The sequence below is a fragment of the Cryptomeria japonica genome, chromosome 3, assembly GCF_030272615.1.
Source record: "Cryptomeria japonica chromosome 3, Sugi_1.0, whole genome shotgun sequence".
NCBI classification, from domain to species: domain Eukaryota; kingdom Viridiplantae; phylum Streptophyta; class Pinopsida; order Cupressales; family Cupressaceae; genus Cryptomeria; species Cryptomeria japonica.
In genome coordinates, this window is record NC_081407.1 from 44,112,963 (window position 1) to 44,137,785 (window position 24,823).

At 39.4% G+C, this 24,823-nt stretch overlaps 1 protein-coding gene across 6 annotated transcripts in view; it reads left to right on the forward strand.

The window, feature by feature from the left end:
• The window catches only part of LOC131033192 (imidazole glycerol phosphate synthase hisHF, chloroplastic), a 188,573-nt gene extending 164,260 nt beyond the window's left edge, over window positions 1–24,313 (forward strand). For all 6 annotated transcript variants that reach the window (XM_057964339.2, XM_057964347.2, XM_057964357.2 and 3 more), the window contains 4 exons: window positions 11,531–11,636; window positions 11,903–12,069; window positions 23,463–23,646; window positions 23,869–24,313. In XM_057964339.2, coding sequence (XP_057820322.2) covers window positions 11,531–11,636; window positions 11,903–12,069; window positions 23,463–23,522 — 333 coding nt within the window. In that variant the 3' untranslated portion in view covers window positions 23,523–23,646; window positions 23,869–24,313. The remainder of the gene's footprint in view (window positions 1–11,530; window positions 11,637–11,902; window positions 12,070–23,462; window positions 23,647–23,868) is intronic.
• Window positions 24,314–24,823: the final 510 nt, after the last annotated feature.

The window sequence follows — 24,823 nt, forward strand, 5'->3', positions numbered from 1 at the left end:
CTCCCTGATCCACAACTTATAGTAGCACAAAGAGCTTTACCTTTATTCTTTGTTGCTTCAGATGCAAGTCCTGCATGACCTTTTACCTTAGTAGATCGTGACTGTTTTGAATTGGAAGAAGTTGACTCAGACATTCTAGAAGGAAGATCAATGTTGTTCTTCTTAAGATGATGTTTCAGTTCATCAATATTCTTCTTATAACAAAAAAGTTCTTCATGTCCAATCCTTTTGCAATATGCGTAAGAAAGCTTCTTGTTCTTAGATGAAATATTTTGTGCTTGATCTTTATGTGGCTTTGGCTTTGATTACTTCCGCTTCTTGTTAGAATCCTTTCCTAGATTCCTTTGTTTAGCCTCCAAAGCATGTGGCGTAGATGACTTAAGAATCCCCATGGTGATCAACTTTGATTTCTCAAGCATTAGCAATTATATAAATGAATCAAATGAAGGTGTAGTGTAAGTACTACCCATTTTCAACCGATGGGTTTGGAAGCTAGTAACAAAAGATGTATACTCAGAGGGAAGCTTTGCCAACAAGTTGAAAACCAACTTTGTATCCTCCTTCTCAATGCCACATTCTTTACATTGTGCTCTTAGCTCATTTGCTCTAGTGGCATAGTCTTGGATTGTATCAAAATTTTTAGGATCCAAATTTAGAAGATTACTTTCAAGTGTGTAACCTCTAATCTTATCAACTTGACCATATAATTTGTCAAGTTTATCCCAATCTTCCTTGATTGTCTTACACTTATCAATGTGAAAGATATGATCAAGAGATACGTATTTTCTCAATGTTCCAAGAGCCATAGAACTTTTGATGAGCCATTCCATTTTTAGATTAGCATCACTAAAATACGAGGGTTTTGAAATTGTGCCATCAGCATAATGATTCAGGCCCTTTTCCATTAGTTTACTCCATGCATTAACTCTCCAAGTTGCATAATTATGTGGAGTTAAGAGTGGAAATTTAGGAGAACCCATAACTGAAAATGAAAGAGCACAAGCAGGTAGATTAGAAACACAAACACCAAGAGAGACCTCCCCTTTTTCACTCAATCAATGATGCCCCCCCCAAAAATATGATTGTGGCATTTTATAAATCAGTGCGTTTACAATGTTGGAGTTGTTTTTCAGAGCCTTACAATGTCCAATTGTGGACTCAAATGCTGAAGATACAATAAAATATCAAAATTAGAACCTCAAACTAGCAGCAATGTGTAGTGCTTGGAAAAATATTATTTTTCAAAAAAGAAGCACCTCGATCCGAGGTCATATGTTAAAGTTATAACCTTTTGAAGTTCAAAAGACTGGGATTGTCCTTCAAATTTGCTAAAAAACTTTATTTTTGGAAAATCTGGATCACTTGAGGAAAAACAGATTCCACCACTGTGAAATTATGCCTCATATAAAAAAAAAATTGTTCCCAAAACAGAGTCCGAATGATTGAGATATTGCCTTTTGAAGTTGAGGTGCAAAATTGAAAACTTCAATGGTGAGGGGTGTTCAAACTTGAAAAGTCAACCTTCGCCAAATTTAGAATATTGCCAAAAATGGTTGAACTAATATTAAATTTGGAGCCACTGCCAAACAATTTTGCCAAATTGGTAGGTCCGCCAAAAGCCTGCTACAAAGGCCGAGGCGTACTATTGTTGCAGGTCACAGGTACTGTTATACGACACAAAGATCGAGGTCATGTATGTGCTTGTGCAGGTATGGAGATATTTTATTGAATTTCGTTTTTATTTTTATTTTTATAAAAGATCAAAATTTTAATTGGGGGGCCGTAGCCTCTCCCCGGCCTCAGAAAGGGGTGCGTGGCTTTACAGCCTATTCGAGGCCCTAGGTGTCAGAAGCCAAGGCAGGCTTGCATAGTACTACCTATGGCGGCTTGGGTATGGGGCCGCCAGGGGTAGGGTACTCTATCGGTACCCTTTCGATTTTATTTATTTTTTCAAAAACAACTTTTTCGATTTCTGATTTGAAAAATACAATGTTTTTTTAATTTTCAATAAATTTTCTTTTCTAATATTCTTTGAGATAAAGAACATTTTATATCAAAATTCGTTTGCTCAGCCTCCTGGACTCGATTGTGATGTCCTTTTAGACTGAAAATGCACCCAACAAAAAGCTCAATGTTGAATGTCTCCCAAATTCGAGAAGGGGCTTGCAGATCTGGAAGCTCTGATACCATGTTAGAGTCACTGATGGACTCAATCTCCCAGGATCACCTGCAAAACCAAGATCAACTTGATACACGAGAGCAATAGAGAGGATAAAATGTTGAAATATGGTGCAATAATCAGAATAATGATATTATCACACTCCAAATGATGCAATATGGATCAAAACTCCCTTGTACTGACTGAGCTGATATGTGCTCAATTGGATTAGCTCCTAAGGGAGAGGTGAGTGTTGATTATATAGCTGAATAAGGGCATATAATTCCAAGAGGAATAATAACTCCCAAATAACCAAATTAGGTGGGAGTTGTGCCTACTTGGGAAATGCCAAACATGTGGCAAACCAACTCAGGTAGGGACAAACAATGGTTATGGGGAGGTGGCAAATGAGTCCAAAAGAGGGTACGACATTCAACCACCCAAATGTGGGTGTGAATGACACGTGATTGTAGGATCATGCCTTGTGTCCTCATACTAACTATCCTAATATAACCTAAGTATGCTTAATAATGTGTAGGAAAAATAAATATAAAAAACCTACACTAACATGACAGTCCCAAATGATCTTCTTGTTGACACAATCATAGATGTATGAGGAATTTGTATACATAAATGAGGGCTTGAATCTGTTCCTGACCAGAAAATGGAGAGTTGATCCTAAAAATCCTAACTGTTTAATCTCCAATTCTTCTTGGTGTTGATTGAAACTTTAAGGTCTAGAATTTATTTATTGTCTTTTGAGGAAAACCTTTCCTGCTATAAATCATAGATATTCTTACTGTTTATTTGGTCTGCGCCATATTCAAGAGTTTATTATTGCTTCATCTAATTAAGTGTTAAGTTAGGCATACGATGATAGAGCATGTAACGTTGTTGCAAATTTTTAGGAGATATCAATTTGAGGGTCATGCTATTTTCCAAGTTGGTTATGTTTGACTTTTGTTTCCATTGTACAGTTAAAACTGAAAACATCACAATAATATTAATATATTATGATGATAATCAAGGCTCAAGTTCAATTTATAAGGATTAAGTTTGTTCATTTCCCTGGGTACTTTTTCCAAATAATAGATCTTGTTCCTTTGCCAAACCTGATGTGGAGATATCAAAATTTCCTATACATATAATAGCTTCATGATTTCTGAAGGATCCACAAAAAGACTTAAGTAATTTTTGCATGGGAGTTATGCAATCTTGTATCAATATCAAAGATTTAGAGCTTGACAATCCACCGAACTGGTATTTTAGATTGGTATAGTGTGTTGAAGATTTACCATTCACTACTTTTCTGCAGATAATTGTCACATACAAATGAGTCAAGAACATGATGGTAGGTTGTGTCCCTAAAGTTGATAGGTTCAGTTTCTTTATAGTGATGTTTGGTGACTAATCCTGCTTAATTAGGCTCACGATAAATGATACTCCTAATTATACCATTTATACTTATTATGATATTGACAAATCTTGAATTTTGTGACTATTGAGAGCCTCATATATTTGTAATATGGCTTATTTTGATTTATTCCACATGCATTTACTTTAGAGTGCAGCCAGCAGATGTCTCTATGTGTTAAATTTATATGGCGAGATCCTTCATGTAAAACTTTAATGTACTAATGAGGTTCATAATGCTCACAGTGGGAGAGCCTTCGGAAGTTCATATCTCCACTAAAGACTAGTGTTTAAATGTGTCTTGTTTTGAAAAATAAATTTTTGACATGGGATGTGATGTAGGAAGGTTGGCATATGTCCTGCTCTTAAACTCCATATGTCCTGCTCTTAAATCGCGAACTTCGCACTCTTTCACGTTTTATTGTCTATTACACTTTCTGCGCTATGTTCTTCGGAGGAATGGGGGGATTTTACCGATTTGAAATCCTTCTACTTGCCCTACGCGTCGCGACTTTGACATTGATGGCGAATTTCGGACCATTTGGCAATTTCGCCCAAAACTCACCCTTGCATCTTCTTCACGTCTTTCCTCTAGCTCGCGATTTAGGGGAAATGGAAGCCCTTTAAAACTTAGACTTTGTTTTCACCTTGGGGAATTTCGGCGTTTTTATCTTTTTCGGACCTTTTAAACGCTTTGGCAACTTTTCACTAAATTCTCTCAATTTGCCTTTAGGGTCCGAAATTCGGCTCATAAGGCACTTTGGCAATTTTAGCGAATTTAAAGTGAATCTCAGACCTTTAGAGGTTTTTGGCAACTTAAAGGTAAATTCAGACCTTTTGCCAGCTTTGTTAATTTTCAGACCTTTTAGAGGTTTTGTGAACTTTTGTGGATTTTGAAAATTTGACCCCATAGTCCGAAATTCGGCCCTTTGGGCGATTTCGCAAACCTTTGAACTTTTCTAAAATTTTAACCCCAGGGTCCGAAATTCGGCCCTCTGGGCGATTTTGCAAACTTTGTAACTTTTTCGAAATTTAACCCCAGGGTCCGAAATTCGGCCCCATGGGCGATTTTGCAAACTTTGTAACTTTTCGAAATTTAACCCCAGGGTTCGAAATTTGCCTCCCTGGGCGATTTTGCAAACTTTGTAACTTTTCGAAATTTAACCCCAGGGTCCGAAATTCGGCCCTCTGGGCGATTTTGCAAACTTCGTAACTTTTCGAAATTTAACCCCAGGGTTCGAAATTCGGCCCGTTGGGCGATTTTGCAAACTTTTTTACTTTTCGGACCTTAGGCCCATTTTGCCAACTTTTGTGAATTTTCTCTCATTTTGGCCAGGAAGTCCGAAATTCGCCCCTCCTGGGCATTTTGGCGATTTTAAACTTTTCCTCAAGAAGTGCGAGCTTGGGCACTTGAGTGAGTTTGTCAACTTTGGCCTTTTGCAACGAAATTCGCTCCTCTCAGTTGGCGAAAATCGTCATTCGTTCAAATCTTGTAAACTCTTTAAGAACAAACATCATGCAATCTATCTCATCGCTCTTATGCGAGAAAAAAAAAAAGGCAACTTTGGGTCCTCATGCGACCTTCAGACGCGTCGTCCTTTGCTTGGCGGGCTTCGCCAACCTCTATCATCTTACGTCTATTCAAGGCGGTTTCACAATTTTGAACAATCTCTTGGAATTCGTGCCCGAGGGCTAGACTAGCCTAATGGAATCACTGGCTTCTTTTCTTTCAACATCATCATTGCCTCAACTTGAAAGCGGGCTCACTCGAAAGGACGCGAGACACTCAAAAAGGGAAAGGGGGACCCTGTCGGCGACAGGGAGCGTGTGCAACGCACAACAGGTACCAGGTAAATTCTGTCCTTGTAATAAATGATGTCGTCAACCACCTTGTATCGGTCATCCTGCACTTGACCATCCATCAGTTCGCAGGCAAAAGTGTTCTTGGAGTATTCAACCAACAGGTCTTCCTTCCAGTCTGCCGAGATCTGGGATAAAGAACATATGGCAAGCCTTCTTGACAGGGCATCAACGACCACATTATTCTTTCCCTTCACATATTCAATGTCGAAATCAAATGCCTGGACTTTGCTCACCCATTTTTGTTGTCGTTCATTCAGATCCCTCTACTCCAAGATGGAATGCAAACTGCTCAACTCTCGAGAGCTTCCGACTCTCGAATGCAATGGGGTGACGGTCTTGCATCAACACCGCTCCAATGCCTTCCCCCGAGGCATCGCACTCCAGAATGAAAGGGCGAGTGAAGTCTAGTAGTGCGAGAACCGAACACATACTCATAACTTCTTTTAATTTGTTGAAGGTCTGTTGTGCTTGCGCATTCCAATGGAAGGATCCTTTCTATGTTAGATCTGTCAGTGGTGCCCCAAGTTGTGAAAATCCTTTCACAAACCTTCTATAATAACTGCACAAACCAAAAAATCCACGCAGCTCCGAGAGAGTCTTGGGTGGAGGCCAATCCAAAATTGCCTAAATCTTCTCCTAGTGAACTTGTACCCCCTGGGCGCTAATGACGTGACCCAAGTACAAGACCTCGGTCATTCCAAATTCACATTTGGACCTTTTGGCATATAGTGATTGTGATTCCATAATCCCCAATACTTCATTCAAATGCCCCACATGTTCCTCCCAGGTCTTGCTGTAGATGAGTATGTCATTGAAGAATACCAATAGGAACTAACGCAGTTGCTTGTTGAAGATGTGGTTCATGCAGAACTGAAAAGTGGCCAGAGCATTGGTTAATCCAAATGGCATGACCAAGAACTCATAGTGTCCGTAATGGTAACGAAAGGCTTTCTTTTCCATATCTTTCTCCCTCATACGGATCTGATGGTAGCCGGAGTGGAGATCAATCTTGGAGAAATAGATTGCGCCACGTAGTTCGTCTAGTAGCTCATCGATCCTGGGAATGGGGTATCTAGTTTTGATAGTCTTTTTTTTCAGTGCATAATAGTTGACACACATTCTGAGAGTTCCGTCCTTCTTCTTCACTAGTACCACCGAGGACGCAAAGGGGCTAGAATTGGGTCGGATCCATCCTTTATCGAGGAGTTCCTGGATCGTTTTCTCTATCTCATCTTTGAACTTCTTCGGGTGGCGATAGGGTGTGGTGATAACGGGTTTTGCTCCTTCCTCCAACTCGATGGTATACTCAAACCCTCGGTGTGTGGGTATACCAGGTGGAATATCAGCGAAGACCAAACTATGCTCATCCAAGACCGATTGAAGTTCCTCATCCTGGTAGTAAGTCCGTTGCTCTTTCACAGGTTTTGTTGAGATCAAGCAATGTGCTGCCCAGACTACTTCATCATGTCTGAAGATGGCTTCCATCCTTTTGGCAGAAATCTCCCTTGGGCCGCCATTCGACATTCCCCTGAGAACCACCTTCTTGCCATCCAACTCGAATGAGAACTCCATCCTTTTGAAGCTCTGTGTGTACTGGTCGAGGGTCTCCATCCATTGAATGCCCAATATGACATCCGTGTCATCCAGATCTACAACAAAGAAATCATCGATCACCGTGTAGTTTCCCATGGTGATGCTCAGTTGCGGAACTAGGTGAGTGCATGATAGGAGATTGCCTCCTACCACCTTGACATCGAACCCTTCATTCTCCTTTATACACAAACTTCTTTGGGTGACGAGTGATGAGTTTATGAAGTTCAGTGAGGCCCCACTGTCGAGCATAACAAGAACTCGTTGCCCTTGGAGTGTACCACGTACTCTAAATACACTGCACCTTGGGGTGCCCGCCAGTGTGGCAATGACACCCCCCCTCCGTACCAATGTGGAGATTCTCTCCGCCAGGCTGGTTTCTTCGGCCGATTCTTCCCTTGAGGTTTCACTTTCCTCATGCTCCTCTTCTCCATCGAACATCACTTCAATATAGTGAATCTTTCCTTTGCCCAAACATCGGTGTCCTCGTTCCCATGGCTCCTTGCAGGTGAAACAAAGCTTCTTCCTTCTGAGTTCCTGTCTTGTGGCTTCATCGAGCGATGACCCCTTCGGAAAGGGTTTATTATCCTTCTCCTTCGGAACGAAAGGTGGTTTGGTTTGTGCAAAATTTCTGGAATAGGAAGATGTTGCCATGTTACGGGCCTTTTTTATTGCTTCCGTGTCATGTCCCCTCTTTAGTTTGTCTAGTAGAGACATGTGAGTTAGCCTATTATGGGGGTCTCGTAGACTGGCAGTGGTGGATAGAGACTCACACAGGGTATTCAATTTCCGGAGTTGGTGTTTCAGGCAGTTTGTGGGCCGTTGGGAGCAGTTCCTTGATTTTAGGGAGATTCCCTACTTTTTAGGAGGTTGTGGCAGTTTCCATATTTGAGGTTCCACGGGACCATACCATGGTTTCAGTTTCAGGAAGATTGGGTATGTTTTCTAGTTTCTAGGAGCATCCCTAGATTTTAGGGATGGGATTGCCAGTTGGCCCATCTTGTCTAGCATCAGTCACAGACAGGTGACAAAGTCAGATTCATGTTTGGTTGGTTGTTTTGGGCTATTTTTGGATCTATGGAAATATTTTAATATATTTAAATATTTCCTAAGTTAGCGATTAAATAAATTTAAATAAGGCTATGTATATAGACATTTCGGAGTAATAAAGGGGTTTTTGACTTCATCTCGTTTGATATGCCTGTGTTATAGCTCGTTGGAAAGGTCTTGAACTTTGCTACATGATTCCCACCTCCCGGAGTCTTTTTGGATGCTTGAAGCTATTTATTCGCAATAAAGTGATATTTTTCTATAGTTTGACGCCATAATTGGGAAAATGTCACTTTAATTATAAAGCGCAAGCTTTATTATTCTTTAGGGTTCGACTTGCAAAGGGAAAGGAGTTATAAGGAGATGAAAACCTAATTGATAGCATCTTTGATCATTTTGAAACTTGCGAATTTGGGAATTGCTCTGGAAGAGTGATTTTGGTCTGGGACGCAAACCCCAGGTCTGAGCTTGCTGGGACGTAGCCCTCAACAGGAGTTGACAGTGGATTTATCCAGGATTGCACAAAGATTGTCAAAGGTAAAAAACACATCTTCTTGGCCTGAAGATTCAGCATGCATATTGGGGGTTTCAATAGGGCGGCTGGTCTATTTTAGCTGGCACGTGATTTGCAGCAGCTTCCATGCCTCCTTTGCAACCACGCCTAGTTTGTATGTTGGCTTGAAGGGTTGTATTCAGCTTATTTGGTCTTCCTTATTTGTTGCCAGTAATATTCCTCCATCTTGCATCAATCCAGATTGAGAACAGCTCCAAATAAATGTATGGATTCTTGCTGAATACAAAACTAGGTTATTTGCCTGGTATGATTTGCAGTATTTTCAGATTGGTTAAGTGTTCTTACATATGAACATTGTTTACTATTTTATTTCACAGTTGTTGCTATTTATCAATTACTTTACTTATAACATCAAAACCCAAAAAGAAACAATCCGTTTTTGCAACTTCTGTCTATTCTATAAGATCACCGGAAAATTACAAAAATATAGTATGTTTAATTAAGAATTTACACCAGCAACAGCAAAACGATCCATTTGGGATCTTTCTTTCCGTGAGCATGTTGGGGTTGAACCCTTTCACCCAACCTTTCAGTGGTTCCATCAATCCGTCCATGAGCAAAACCACCAACCTCCGCTCTGAGATGTCAGTTACCAACACGGATAGTCTCTGGAATTCTGTGATGTAACTGTCCACAGGTCCCGACTGCTTTAGTTGTGCTGGCTCCTTGAAATTGAGTTCTGGATCCTTCCCATCAAATTGATCTATGAGCTTCTTTGTGAATTCGGCATAGGAAGTTATCTGGTCATGTCCAAGAGTGACCATTCCATGATGCCACCGTTCATGCGCGACTCTTTCAAGGTGGAGTGCTGCAAACTTGATAGCTTCATCTCCAGGCATCGGGTTGAGTTGGAAGTAGGTATCTGCTTTTTGAACCCAGGCTCATGCTGAGGTCGCTCCGGCCCCATCAAAGGATGACAGGTTGATCTTGCCAACCTTCCGCTTGATGTCATTGTTATAGTGTCCATAATGGCTCTGACTTTTGCCGCCCAAGTATTTCATCCGGAGCTCCACATAATCCTTGAAGGATATGTCCCCCTTGAGATTTGCATCCCTCCAATCTTGGTTCAACTGCGCTTGCATCTCCTGAAAGGTGGGCTCTTGCTCCCCACGTGGCGCTTTTGATTTCTGGGGAAAAGTCTGCATCAACGGCCATGAATGTGAGCGTTGGACGTTTGACCTTCCTGTGACCGAATCATCGCCCTGCCCATTCTGTTCTCCATTCGTTTTTCCCAAGGCGAATTGTCGTAAGGTTTCCTCCATGATTTTTTGTCATTGCTCTCCTGTAGTTAAGGTGTCGTTGAGCTGAGCTTGGTTTTTGGTTAGCTCCCTTAATAGTGCCATGACTTCTCTTGCAAGGTCCTATGGTGCCCCCATTCGATCGGCCGAATGGTACCTCCTTCTGGTGTACACTTGAATCCACTACAAGATAGGCTGGCAAGATCACAAGCTTTGGTACCACTGTAATGTTCCCTAACCGTATGGTAGTGTACTGTCAAATTCGTACGGTTTGAAATGTTCCTGGCTGTACGGTGATGCACGAGCAAGAGCGTATAGAGTGAAGTAGAGTGAGTGTCGTACGGTGTGGTGAGGATGGAGTGGTCGTAGGGTGAAGAGGTCATACAGTGGTGTTGGTTGGAGTGACCGTACAGTGAAGAGGTCGTACGGTAGTGGGGGTTGGAATGGCCGTACGGAAAGAGATCGTACTGTGGTGTGAGGGAGGAGGTTGTATGGTGAAAGGATGTACGGTGGTGTGAGGAGTGGCAGTACGGTGTGAGACCGTACGGTGAGGGTGCAGTTCATACAATGTGAAAACCGTACAGTGGTGAAGACTAGTCGATGAAGCTTGCAGTAAGGTATGATGCCAGACCAACGATGAACAAGAAGATTTATATGTTATTGCACGAGCCAAAGAATAGCTTGATTAATGCACTTCAAATTACAACAATCTGGGATTGAGAGCAAGGTAGAGTAGGGTGAGGATTTATTACCACCGAAACTGTGAGAACCAAATAGGGAGGGTCTTTCACCTCCGAAATGGTGGATAACAGAACTCCAACTAGAATTCGCACAAACAAGAGAAAAATAGCAAAATCGCATGCCTACAACAAAGACTAACACGGCCATATATATGGGCTCCGGGAAACTTCCCGAAGGGTTACAAACGGGCCGAAATGACCAACCAAAACTTGCCTAATCTAATTGAATAAAAGGGCTTGAAAGATTTATTAAATTTGGGGCCTTACAATAAAGTAATTATATTTATTATTTAATTATATCGGGAACATCACAATGGGATAATTTTGAAGGGAGATGTACTTCTTGTTCTTTACTAGCTACACCTGTTGTATGGATCTATGAGTACTTTATGTCTGGATCATTTTTGCCATGTGTTTTTTGTATCTATGTTACAAATGAATATGCTCCATTACAAGGATGGAAGTTACACCAAAATGGATAATAATAGTTCAATTTCAAACATTTCAAGTGACAAATAAAAGGTTTCCTTTTCCTAGGGGTCTCCCATATAGATGAGGCAGTGAAGATGGATTTTTTAGTGATAACTGTGTTTGAAAATAGATGTAATAGGGTAACCATCCGTAATAAATTTTTTACTTGCTTTGTTAGTGTTTCAGAAAATCTTGAAATGAACTAGTGTACAGTTTTCAAGAGCCTTCAATTAAGAAATGGGCTCCCTTAAATTTTTTTTTTTAATGCTGAGAGTTCATAAATACATAATTCCAAACTTTATAATTTAGCTTTGAAGGAAGGTTGAATCATTTTTTTGTGAATTCATTAGAAAGATTTCAAAATAAAATTTAAGCTTACAACTACATTGAATCTGGAATAAGATGATTTACAAGTACTTTGTTTTGTTTACAGGTTAATGGTGGCAGGGAAGGCAGGCCTATTGGAGCATATGAGCTTGCAAAAGCAGTTGAAGACTTAGGAGCCGGGGAAATCCTACTCAATTGCATAGATTGTGATGGTGAGAATTAGTTTACAAACAAGCGTTGTATACATATAATGATCCAATCAAACCGAAGAAAGTAAATGTGAGATGTATTTTAATGAATGTCATAAACAACAAGCTTATACATAGGATTTTTATACTGGACACAATAGACTATTTTATTTCAGACACAGGTAAACTAAGCTTTTTCCTTCCCAAATTTAGGTTCTTTTATTTTCAATTATGATTGAAATTTTAATTAGAAATCTTTAACCAAGTGATGGTGATGTTGTTTCTTTCAGGGCAGGGACAAGGATTTGATATAGATCTGGTCAAGCTGATTTCAGAAGCTGTTAATATCCCTGTAATTGCCAGTAGTGGTGCTGGTGCAGTGGAACATTTTTCTGCAGTCTTTAAACAGACATCTACCTCTGCTGCTCTTGCAGCTGGTATTTTTCATCGGAGGGAGGTGAGTTCATTAAGCTGAACATCCTTCGTAGTTCCATATTGTTTCTATATATGTGATGTATGTCTAGATGAATCTGTGGACACACACCAAAAAAACTTGATATTAATTTCTTGCACTCAATCCTCTACTGGTGGGATAGACATGCATGCATGTTGGTACATTTTACATGGAAAGAAGTATTGTATATCAAGAAGAATGGAGCATCATAGGATGCATGTTGGTACATTTTACATGGAAAGAAGTATTGTATATCAAGAAGAATGGAGCATCATAGGATATCTGGTTGAAGCTCTCAATCACAGTATAATTCTAAAGGAAAAGAATTCAGCAGAGATTTTGGTACCTTCAAAAGTGACATTACATGTTACATTATAGAAGAAAGAAGGATTAGTCAGTGAACATACCTGTTGATGTGTATTTTGTACACAGCCAAACACAGAATAAAATACCCAAATGGTACCCTATCCTCTCTTGATTAAAGCCTCTGAATGCTGAAGATATCGCGAAAAGGATCAATCAGGATGACTTCAAGGTTCTTCGTTGTAGGATCTCTACGTGTGGATAAACACCAGTGGTCATTGTATATGCTGTTTCTTCAAGGGGCCTTACGTACTTTCTGAGAAAGCTTGTCCGTATTACTCTCTTTTTGATTGCAGGAACAGGATCTTGAAGTGAACTGAAGTTCATTCAAATTTTTGGTGCCTGGTGTCGACCTCAATATTCTTTGATGTTTTTCGGGCGAGAAAGAACCAATACGATCCAGCGTGAAAATCTGTTTTGTGGAGATTATTGTAGGTTCCTTTGATTGCGAAGTTCTCTGGCGGCGACTCTGTGGCATTCTTCGGCAATGTCTGCTTCTTGTTCCAAAATGATTCTAACTCTGTTATACTCAGCTTCACTTCTCTTTAAGTCCCACGCTAGGTGGTTCAATCCTGAAACAATGTCTTCTTGAATGTTGCCTATTTCCAAATTAGGTTGTACTACCTCATTCAATCCTTCATGTGGCAACACCATCGTGATACATGATCATGTTGAAAAATATTTTTTTTGAATTTTCTGGATAGTACTGTTCCTTTTGATAATCAAACTTTCGTGTACAAGCCCTCCTTCTAGCGCCAATTCTGTTGATGTGTATTTTGTACACAGCCAAACACAGAATAAAATACCCAAATGGTACCTTATCCTCTCTTGATTAAAGCCTCTGAATGCTGAAGATATCGCGAAAAGGATCAATCAGGGTGACTTCAAGGTTCTTCGTTGTAGGATCTCTACGTGTGGATAAGCACCAGTGGTCGTTATATATGCTGTTTCTTCAAGGGGCCTTACGTACTTTCTGAGAAAGCTTGTCCGTATTACTCTCTTTTTGACTGCAGGAACATGATCTTCCTAATGCTAACAGATTCTCAAAAAATAGCAAAAGATAAGGGTTTCAAGGGATGAATGCTAATCTAATCCTAAGAATGACTCAATGTAGGCTAGACTTGGTAAGATTCTACCAATTTCAGTATCGCCAAGAAATTACAACTCTACTGGAATTGATGCGATCTTCTAAGGTGATTCAGTAATTTTCCAATCTTCTAAGATGTTCCAAGGACGGGAACTTATTAGCTTACCTTTCAGAGGAAGCCATAAGCGAAGCTCTTCATCTTCCAGACCATAAAGATATGATTTACAAAAGCTTGGAAGGAGCCATGTCAATCTATAAAGATGATCCCGATACTTGTCCGAATCTCATCAATAAGAATTGGTTGCTCAAAAGTCGGCCTCGCCTGAACAAGATTCCCAATACACCGCATAGGATCGACTTCCAGGAGGAATACAGAGATTTGATAACTTTGCTCAATCGAGTTACAGGGGCTCCTCAAGCCTCCTTCTTTGAAAAGTGGATGTTCTTCTTCATTCAAGTGATAGTCCAAGGAAAAGGAATGCTTCATTGGGCCAGAATTATTAGCAATTGTCTGGATGTGCAGTTGAGAAGGCTAAGACCCACCAAATCGTTCCACATGAGCTCATATGTTGTATATGCCTTAATCAGGAGTTTCGAGTATGCAGGGCTACCTCACAAAGGAGTGATCGGAAGAGGACCCGGAGAAATGAGAGTTTGTGATTCTTATGTTCATCTGCATCATTTGCCTAGAAGTGACTACAAGTTAGTCAATGACACCTTCACAATGAACATTACTAGGATATTGCAAGGTGGGATTCATAATCGACTATCTCTGGATGCACAAGAGCTTGTGAAGAAGTATGGTGCATGGTTCATCCAGTTTCAAAAGTTTACATACATCAGAGTTCAGGGGTGTCCTTCACCTCCCTACATGTTGCCGAGGTATCCGACAGATAAGATAGTGCTACTTGAGGTAACTAGGCAGTTGGCAGCTTATGCAAAGGCATCCAGACACAAGCATGGAAATGGGATTCCTGTGCCCATCATACTGGGGAATTCACTTGAAGTATGTCCTAACACTCAAGCCTCGGAAGATGCAGAGAAGGAATTATCTTTATATTCATTCACATCCTTTGCCTCGCGAGAGAATTTTGATCCTCACGGTTATATGGAGGAGACAATCGGTAAGAAGTACAAACATGAGTTTCAGGTGGAGGACTTTTGGATGAATCTCCCAAGTGATTTAGAGGTTAAAAGAAAGATGCATTCCAGGCTACCCTTAGATCTCATCAGGAAATGCAAAGTTTATAGAGTAGCTGATCAAGCCCAGGATAATGGTAGATACCTCCAGTCGTCCTATGAGAAAGAAGACAAAGGAGTGAAGATAGATTGGAATGAGCTCGAGGTTTTAGACTTGAGAGCTTTGATGGCTCCTGTTTTATCATGCACTCGCAGGTGGGTGGATGTGCAACATCAGAAGTTGAAGGAGCAGAGTGTATCAATGACTTTTACTTTGGAGGCAAGACCAGAAGAAGGAGAAGCAAGCGTGAGTGAGAATGCTTCTCATTCCAAAGGCTCAAAGAGGAAAGAAAGACTTGAGAAAAGGGAACCCTCCTAGAAGAAGCAGAAAACAAACCCCGATCACCCACCAAGCACATCTTCTCGACATGAAAAGAAGGCAAGTCAAGGGGAAGATCAGGGGAGGATGGTACATGAAATTGATGAATCTATGGAATCCATGGTGCAAAATGACAAGCCAGAAAAGGGATAGACGCCTCAACATTCATCAAGTCAATCTCCCCAAGTTGATGCTAATGAGCTACATGAAGAGAAGAATGATGATGAAGCGACATCTCCTTTCCGAGAGGATGGACCACTGCTTAAAGAGATACAAGTAAGAGAAACAAGATCTGCCATTCCGGATTGGTTAAAAGAGAGACTGACAAGGGTGGTTGTGGTTGAAGAGGAAGAAGATGTATTTGATTTAGAAAGCCTTATAGGAAATTCTCAAGAGGTAATGGAAAAGATGAAGGCCACAAAGATGTCCAAGGTAATAAGGGACGAGACGAGATCAAGGAAATTGCAAATAGCTACACCAGTAGTGGACAAATATGAGGGTGAGATTCTTGCAGATGAGTATGACTTAGAAACATTTGAGCTTGGTCCACTTACCACCGAACAAGCGATGGAAGAGGCAACCGATTCATTTGAAGCACTTAAAGACAAACTTAAAGAAGAAATGGAAAAGAATAAGAAGCTTGAGAGAGAGAGAGGTGCTTGGAGAGGTTATTTTAGTCATCTCAATCACCCCTTGAGACGTTAGGATCCAGCAGTATCTCTTTTACAAGCACTCCTTCTTGAATCAGTTGGTGAGGCAGAAAGGGTCAAGAGCTTGGTTCAGCTTATGAGCTCTTGGATTGATAAATCCCACATGGTAGCCGTTGAATTTGCAACAAGAATGATGAAGACAGTTCATCAAGCTATCCAGGTCCTTGAAGTTATTCATAAATTAATGATAACTGTAGCCGCTTTCACTCACACTAGAGATGTTATCATTCCTGTCCTACAAGTGATAAGGCAAACACCAAGACGGATCCTGGCACAAGAAAAGATAATGGATGGAGGAACCCATAACCTCCTACAGTGGTCAGCTCTGCTCGAGATGAAAGAGGTCCTTTTTGAAGACATCAACACCAAATGCAGTCAAGTTGAAGGTATCATCCATCCAATTCAAGATAGGGTGTTTGAAGTGTTGTGTACCATTCTTGGCAGGCGGATCGAGATTGAGACAGATGTGGACATCCAAGAGTTGGAGGAGAGAGTCAAGGTCATCTTTTGCAAAGAGGGGAACGTCATCACAGATGAGCAATGAGATCAGATGTTCACTACTATGTTCCTGATTGAGAAGATCAAAGAACTTGAACCTGGATGGGAGACAACTCTTCTCACTGCTTTTGATCAAGTCCTTCACTTGGAAGAACGAATGAAGAATCTTCCTGAGATTCCCATTTCTGAGATTGAGGGAATTGTGTCCAGATTAATTGGATATGCTAAGAAAGAGCATAGGAAAGGGAACAAAATTCTAGATGAAAAGTTGTTATAGGATGATGTGGCAGCTTAATTCCTACTGGTCTATGTTTCCTCGATATTTGTGCCAATTAAATATTGGCTATGCATTTAATGATGTTTATCTAAATGGGGACCTTTTTTGTAACAAACCCTAATTAGGGTTTAGGTGTCAAAATCTCAGCCATTGATCTTCTTTCGATCTGGACCATCCATTGTATTTGAGGATGCTATATATACCCTCACTCATTTTCATTTTGATAGTTAGAAGTTAGAGAAGAGAGAGAGCTTAAAGAGAAGAAGTTATTGTGTAGCAAGATTGAGTAGTGAAGAAAGAATTTTGAACAATTGTTGTCCATTTGGCTTTGAGATCAATAAAATATTGAAGTTATGGTGTTTTATTGCAATACTTGTGGCTATCTTCATGATTGTTTATTTTCTAGAATCATTCTCAGTCGAAGTAGTATTTAAGTTTAAGTTTGAAGGACTAAGTGTTGTGCCTGATCTTTGGTGAGGTTCACGTTCCAAACCACTAGCTTCTTACTGATTGTAAGGACGCCTTGTGTGGTCAACTGGAAATATTGAGATTGCTTAAAAAATTCAATCGTTTTTGGAAGTATTGATATGTATCTCTATGATAGTATCTATATCCTTGATGATTGGAAAATTACTGAATCACCTTAGAAGATCGCATCAATTCTAGTAGAGTTGTAATTTCTTGGCGATACTGAAATTGGTAGAATCTTACCAAGTCTAGCCTACATTGAGTCATTCTTAGGATTAGATTAGCATTCATCCCTTGAAACCCTTATCTTTTGCTATTTTTTGAGAATCTGTTAGTATTAGGAAGATCCTGTTCCTGGAGTCAAAAAGAGAGTAATACGGACAAGCTTTCTCAGAAAGTACGTAAGGCCCCTTGAAGAAACAACATATACAACGACCACTGGTGCTTATCCACACGTAGAGATCCTACAACGAAGAACCTTGAAGTCATCCTGATTGATCCTTTTCGCGATATCTTCAGCATTCAGAGGCTTTAATCAAGAGAGGATAAGGTACCCTTTGGGTATTTTATTCTGTGTTTGGCTGTGTACAAAATACACATCAACAATACCATAGGGACAATACAGACCATTTACAAACTAAAGGACCACCAAATAAGTCTGACTTCCAATAGATAGGGAACCAAAGATACCTTGGGACTTTTGGCCAATATAAGCCAGTGCTGCCTTAGAAACTTACACTCCCTCAAAATAGGTTTTAAATCTTTTTATGTACCCTCCAAGGGACCGGTTCTTGTTAATTTCTGCTTGCTGAGAAGACCTTTAACTGGCACCTGTCATCTATGAAGTTTAAAAGCATCAGTTATAGGTGTTAAGTGCTTATCCTTCTCATCCAAACATAATCATAATTGATGGCCAACTACCTCAGCTTCTCAGATACACTAAATTTGTGTTTTGAGATGACTGTTCAAAATGTAACAAAAGATTGCTTTAGCATTTGTTCAAGCATGATCTTTCCAATGAGATTCAGTCTTTCAAAGGGCTCTGATAAGGAGGCTTATACAACGTATTGATGACCAAGCTCCTTGACAAATCTCTCCAAGAGAATCAATCAGTTCACTCCAAGTTGCACAAATCATGCCACTAATAGAATTGTGATTTCCCCTTTTCCAATGCCCTGGTTTTTGCCCTAAAATTACAATTCCAAGTACACTAAGAAATGGAATAGAGATATCATTTACCAATTAGATTATGATTGAGACCCCTCAATCATGTTAAATATTAAATTGATCTTTCCTACTAGGGTTAGGAACTTATCTTAATCATCATTGTAAATTACATAACATGCATGTGGATTCCCTTAAGGATTTACCCAACAACCCATCCATATTATGAAGCACCATGGGAGATCATACAAGGTGCCTCAAGCCGTTCCATCAAGCCCAGAAGCACGGAATGGAACCCTCCATTTGGCCTCCCAGCCCCACTTGGGGTGTCTATCTGAATGGCTTCCTAGCTACTTGCATTCCTCATATTGCACTTTCTCCTCTCCATAATGAGATGGCAGATTGGATGACAGCTTTAAAGGAATCATTATATATCTATAATATTATGCATAGATTGTTGACTTGGTGACCACCACCTCCTTTGGGATTCGTGACATGTGCTTAACCGCCTCCCATGGATCCTTGTCTCTGGTCGCTGTGGCGTTCGTTGACAGCTCGAGTTTTTGGCGTAACGGTAGTGGTGATTCCAACAAGTGGTATCAGAGCGCTGGTTTATGGGTTCGAATCTTGGGAGGTTTCCTTCATTCCGTCGGTGCGGAACCCTTAGTCGGTGCTGAGGGGGAGATTGTTGACTTAGTGGTCACCACCTCCTTCAGGATTCGTGACATGTGCTTAAGCGCCTCCCATGGATCCTTGTCTCTGGCCACTGTGGCATTCGTTGACAGCTCGAGTTTTTGGCGTAACGGCAGCGGTGATTCCAACATAGATAACATAGTAGCAAGAATAACAACATATATAAATATATATAACAGTAGCAATATGTTAACTATGTAGTACAGCCTGAGTTGGCCTAGTGGTGGAGAACTTGTGCTCTTGAAAGAGAGGTCACAAGTTCAAATCCCATAGGGGGTAGGGTATGTACATCTTATTGGCTTCGGCCTATTACTGATCAAAAATAAAATAAAAATATGTTAACTATGTAATATTACTTCTTCCTATCAAACGGAAGACAAATAATAATTCAGTCAATGCAGAATGCCATGCGTTATACTTCATACCATAATACTTGACCAGTATGTAAACTGCTGACTAAACTGCAAATCTCTTGCTTGATCGAATGCTTTTTCTCTCTTCTTCGATTGATGATCACTTGATAAGTCTGCTATTGCAACTTCCAGATCACTATACAAACCACTCATAAGGTCTATTCTAATGGTTTCTTATATCTGTTCCAATATCCTCCATAAGGCTGCTCTAATGCTTCACCAATATTCTCAGATAGACTTCATAGATCTGCACATGTAACCCTCATGCATCTGCATTTTAATCTGCTCATAAGGTCAGCTAGTGATACCTTCAGATCTGCTCACATGTTGCCTTATATCTGATATAAATCCACTGCATTCTTCATATTTTTTTCTGCTTAATTCTGCTCAATTGTCGAATGGTATTCCCTTTGCACATAGTTTATAAATATGAATTTGTATGTTATTTCTTAGTGCTGTATATACTTAGATATATCTATTCAAGAACTCCTTTATTCCATTTGATCCTTCTCCCTTTATACCACTTTAAATGATGCAATTCCTTCAAGGAGGGATGACTTATCCCAAGAGATGTGACTTTTGGAAGGGGTCGGCCTCTTCACCCGATAAACTTATTATTATAACTTCCTTTGTCCTCTGACAGGAGCGATCTGACTTCTTTTGCTACTTGAGAGATGTGACTTGACTTCATTTGCCTTTTAGTAGGTCCAAGATGCCCTTGATCATCATGAATTGCAATATGGAGCCTTTGTTAAGCATCAAATTTGATTTTTTTAAACCAGCAACCAGGTCTAATAGACATTTTAATTGTCATCCTAATAGAAATTTGATGTGTATGCAAGAGTCCATTTGAGGGTGATTTGGGGAACTTGAGCGAATGGAGGAACAAATCTTAAGCATTTCTTATGCTTCACCTTGAATGCAACCTTGCCTTTGCCCATTGACATGACATGAGCAAGAGAAGAGATTGAATTGATGGAGAAGTTGATGGAATGCTGCTAGAGGGCGATTTCAATTAATTTCCATTGCCCCTTGATAGGAGCGAACTTCCATTGCTCCCTTATAGGAGCGAACTTCTCTTCCTTTGCCTTCTAAGAGATGCAAGGCATTCTTTGAAGATGAATTGATGAACTTAGAAACATGGAGAGAAAAACCTCAAGACATGAATTGATGAAAAGGGACAAATTGATGAAGAAGTGATGGAATGATGCTGAAAGTTTGAATTTTAAGTCACTTCCTTTGCTCATCCATAGGAGCGAACTTCCGTTGCCCCCTCCTAGGAGCAAATTTCCATTGCTCCTTTGGAGGAGCAAACTTCCTAATTTGCTGACCTTGCTCATTAGCATGGCATAAACAAGTGAATGGATGGAGGAGTTGATGGAAGTTGCTAGAGATGGCGATTTTGACATAATTCCTTTGCTCCTTCATTGGAGCGAACCTATTTCCTTTGCCCTTCAGGAGGAGCGAACTTCCTAGTTTGCTCATAAATTGACCAAATTTTCATTCTATGATCTTCCTAAGCAGCAGCATCTCTTCCTTTGCCCATGCATAAGGTCAAAATCGTCCAAATCAGAGATAAAATCAGACCTTGGAGATGAAAATCAGAAATGGAACAAAAGAAATTCATTTCAGATTTTAAGATTGATATTGTGCTTGATCAAGGTTTGTGTTTTTTTCAGGTTATAGAAGCAAAGAAAAAGGAACTCTATCACTTGAAGGAGATGAAGACTCACACATCAATGCCGGCATGCTCAAATCAAAGACAAGTGGGACATGAGGTCGGTATCAATATCAGCAACATGAGACAAAGTAAATACAACATGAGAATGAAGGCACTCAAGGGAGAATTTTTTTTTCACAATCTTGAACTTCCTCCGGAAATCCAAGAATCATTGCTAGTACATCGGGTGATTGTTCCAGAAGAGTTAATCAAAGTTAGAAGATCGGTTTGAACAACATGACATAATATGGGAATGTTCCTTCACCATCATCATCACATTGAGCTAATGGAATAATGTTGAGTATCAAGTCTACAAGTGCAAGTTGAGGTGACATCTTAGTCATCATTCCACCAACCAAAGGAGTTCCACATCAGCATGTCCAGATGCAATGCACCTGATTCATCCTATGAAGTCACAAACTCCAATGTACCTACCCCCACTATTGGTCAAATATTCAAGAGAGGACATGTGTCCAAATGTTGTAATTATTTCATTGGCTAAGAAGAGTTTGTTGTAACAAACCCTAATTAGGGTTTCATCTTGTAATCTTGGCCATTGATCTCATATCGATCTGAGCCTTTGAATTGTAATGAGCTCTCTATATAAGGCTCAAACTTCTCATTTGTAAAGGTTAATAGGAAGCTAATAGCAGGATAGAAAGATTAGAAGTTAGAAGTTAGAAGTTAAAAGTTAGAATAGAGTAGAGAAGAAGAAATTGTTGCTAAGGCTTGTAAATGAATATAATCTTTTCATTGAAGATATGGTGAAATGTGTTATTTCAACAAGCTACATGGTTTCTACTTCTCATTTCTTTCCATGTTGATTAGATGAATGAAAGGAATTGTGGATGATTGATGATGAAATTCATATATCCATACCATTAGCGACTTGTTGATTATAAGGTTGCCTTGCGTGGTCAACTGGAATTCTCAATGAGCTTAACTTCAATTGCTATTCACACTTTGATACGCATTGTTTTGATGGTGTCTTTGTTGTTGAAAGTGATTTGAACATCATGTGCCTGCCTTAGGAGATTGCACTAGCTTTGTAGAGTTGTTCTTTGATGGCGAAGCAAAGCTTGGTTGAATTTCACCCAATCGTTCATTGTCTCTCACATTCTTAGGAGTAGCATAGTTTTCGTAAACCCATCTCTTTCGCTCTTTTATTCTCGAAGTGAGTAGTTAGAATCTAAGTTCCAGCAATTCAAGCATTTAATTATTTAACGTAAGTCCCCTTGGAGTAACAACAATCACAACGACCAACTGTGCTTATCCACAAGTCGTGACCCGACATTAGGAACCTTGGAGTCTTCCACTTGATCACATAGTTTAGCATTTGGGAGGACTTTGTTCAAGAGAGGATAAGATACTTTTGGGTATTTTATTCTGTGTTTGAGTGTGCCTAAAAAGCATATCAACAATCCCTCTCCTTCCAATTTTGCGAATCTTATAACCTTTTAGTTTGTAATGGTGTCCTAATTTGAAAGGTAAAGATGATCAAGCTTACCAAAGACATAAGCAATTAGTCAGAATGTAATACCCTATGATCTATGTTAAATTTCATTATATAAGTAGACATGAATTAATTTCATTGATTCATGTTTTAAATAATATTTACATATCGGCCAAAGAAGTTTTCTTTGCTCAGGCTGTAAATAAGGTCCTCAGAACCATGCTTCAGCGGGCAGTCAATAAGCACAAATCTAATTGGCATCATATGTTGTTCCCCACTTTATGGGCTTATAGAACATCCATCAAGACTGCCACAGGGTTAAAACCCTGTAATATCGTGAACAGTGTAGAGGCAGTTTTTCCTATTGAATGCGAGGTCCCCTCTCTCCATTTGTCTATCAAACTTCTTCCTGACACCACTGCTCTTGAGCAAAGGTTAGTTGCATTGGAACATGTGGACAAGGACAGCCGTATTGCCTTACAAAAAAAACGAGGCTGCAAAACACATTCCAAAGCCCTGTATAACACACTTTCAAATGGAAAAGTAATCTGGAATATTATGTAATATAGCTTAGAATCTAGAGTATAATCACATGTTCTAAAATCAGCTGCATATCTAACAGGGCCCCTGAAATTCTTTACCTGTTCTTAACTTCTGATGCCAGTTTAATAGCTAAAGCATTTCCTTTTCTCGTGTTTATGCTGCAGTGGACTGCAATGAAGGTTTTTGTTAGTACCTTTCTTTCAGTGCATTGTATATCTCTAGAGTTGATGCTTTCAGCTTCTGGTTTGAAGACTAGAATGAGTACATGTAGTTACTATGAGTCAAGGGTTAATCCAAAATGGAACAAAGAAAGTCATGATTTCAGTCATTTTGAGTCCTTTATAATTTACCAAGTTCAATTTCTGTTGGATTCACCCTTATTGATAATGTGTTTATTGCTGAGTACTGTCTTGGTAATTCTGGAGTTAACTTTCTTTATGTCTTAACAGGTACCAATCATGGCTGTCAAAGAGCATTTAAGAATTCAAGGCACAGAAGTTAGGATATGAACCCGTACCAGATAAAATCCTGTATTGGAGTAGAAAGATTTTCAATATGATCTTTGACACATAATTGATCTCAGAATAATTTTATTTGAAAAGAGAGCCTACTTCAGGACAAGGCATTTTACTGGTATTGTTTTCAAGTTCCTTTATTGGCATCAATTTTTTTGAAAACCAGAAATATGATTCTAACCAGAAATATTGTTAGAGGTGGACCAGAACTTGGGGTGGTTGTGTTGATCCTTATGTGGAAGGGGCCGATGATTGTTGAAAATTTCATGTAAATGTTATGGATGAGATAGTTGCACTGATGAAAATCCCAGCTGATTCTGTTTATGGTTATTGATTATAGATTGCACTATCTAGCGACGCGAACAGCAGATGGATGCTAGATAGGGATGTAGGCAGCAAAGGAGGGATGAAGCTAACTAAGAAATAGCAGCAGGTTCAATTTGATGTTATTTACAGGTTCCATTCAATTTATTGCATGATAAATGTATTACTGCACTAGAAGAAATGAGAGATCCCTCAAGTTTTCATTGTGGAGAGGGCATTAAGGTGCCATGATGAGATTGGTTTTGGTTTTTTACAATTATGCTGGTATTCTTAGTGAACAACTATGCAGGGGTCATCAAGGTCGGATATATTTATTGGGAAATAGCTTCATTTTAGAAGGATTAATTAGGATTCATTTATGGTGTATGGATTGAATTACAAAGGGTTCCAATGTCTTCAACATTATTGTCATTAGAGATAGTTCCCACTTTTTATTCTAAAGAAAGTTAAATTTCATTGGATTACATGTTCTTAAAATTGCTAGAACTTGTTCTAACTTTGATTGTGTGGCCCTCCTCAATATTGTTAAATAACCAATTGTTGCTAATAAATTCAAAATAGTAATATAGCTCTAACATTGTACACAATTGTTTAATACAGGGTATTTACGGTAAAAAAGAAAAACAGCGTACAATATGGAAAAATTAAATTATGAGGGAAACCAAAATCTATCAAACCAAAGCTTTTAAAACCAATAATTTCAGAAAGATTTAGAAGGCAAACAGTTGTGGTAGAGGTTACATCAAGCACAAGCAGCCAATCTGCAACAACTCCATCTCTACGGTTTCTCAATATCTAAAAATCATCTACATTTAAAGATTCTATGGCCTCGTAAGATTGGAAAAACTTAATACCAAAATTGTTAAATTTTATAGCATATTATTTAAGAAGAGTTGATAATTACCATGGAGAATAAGTAGCTCACTAGTTAAGAATCTAAAATAATGACACTTATTTGAATCATTGGTTAG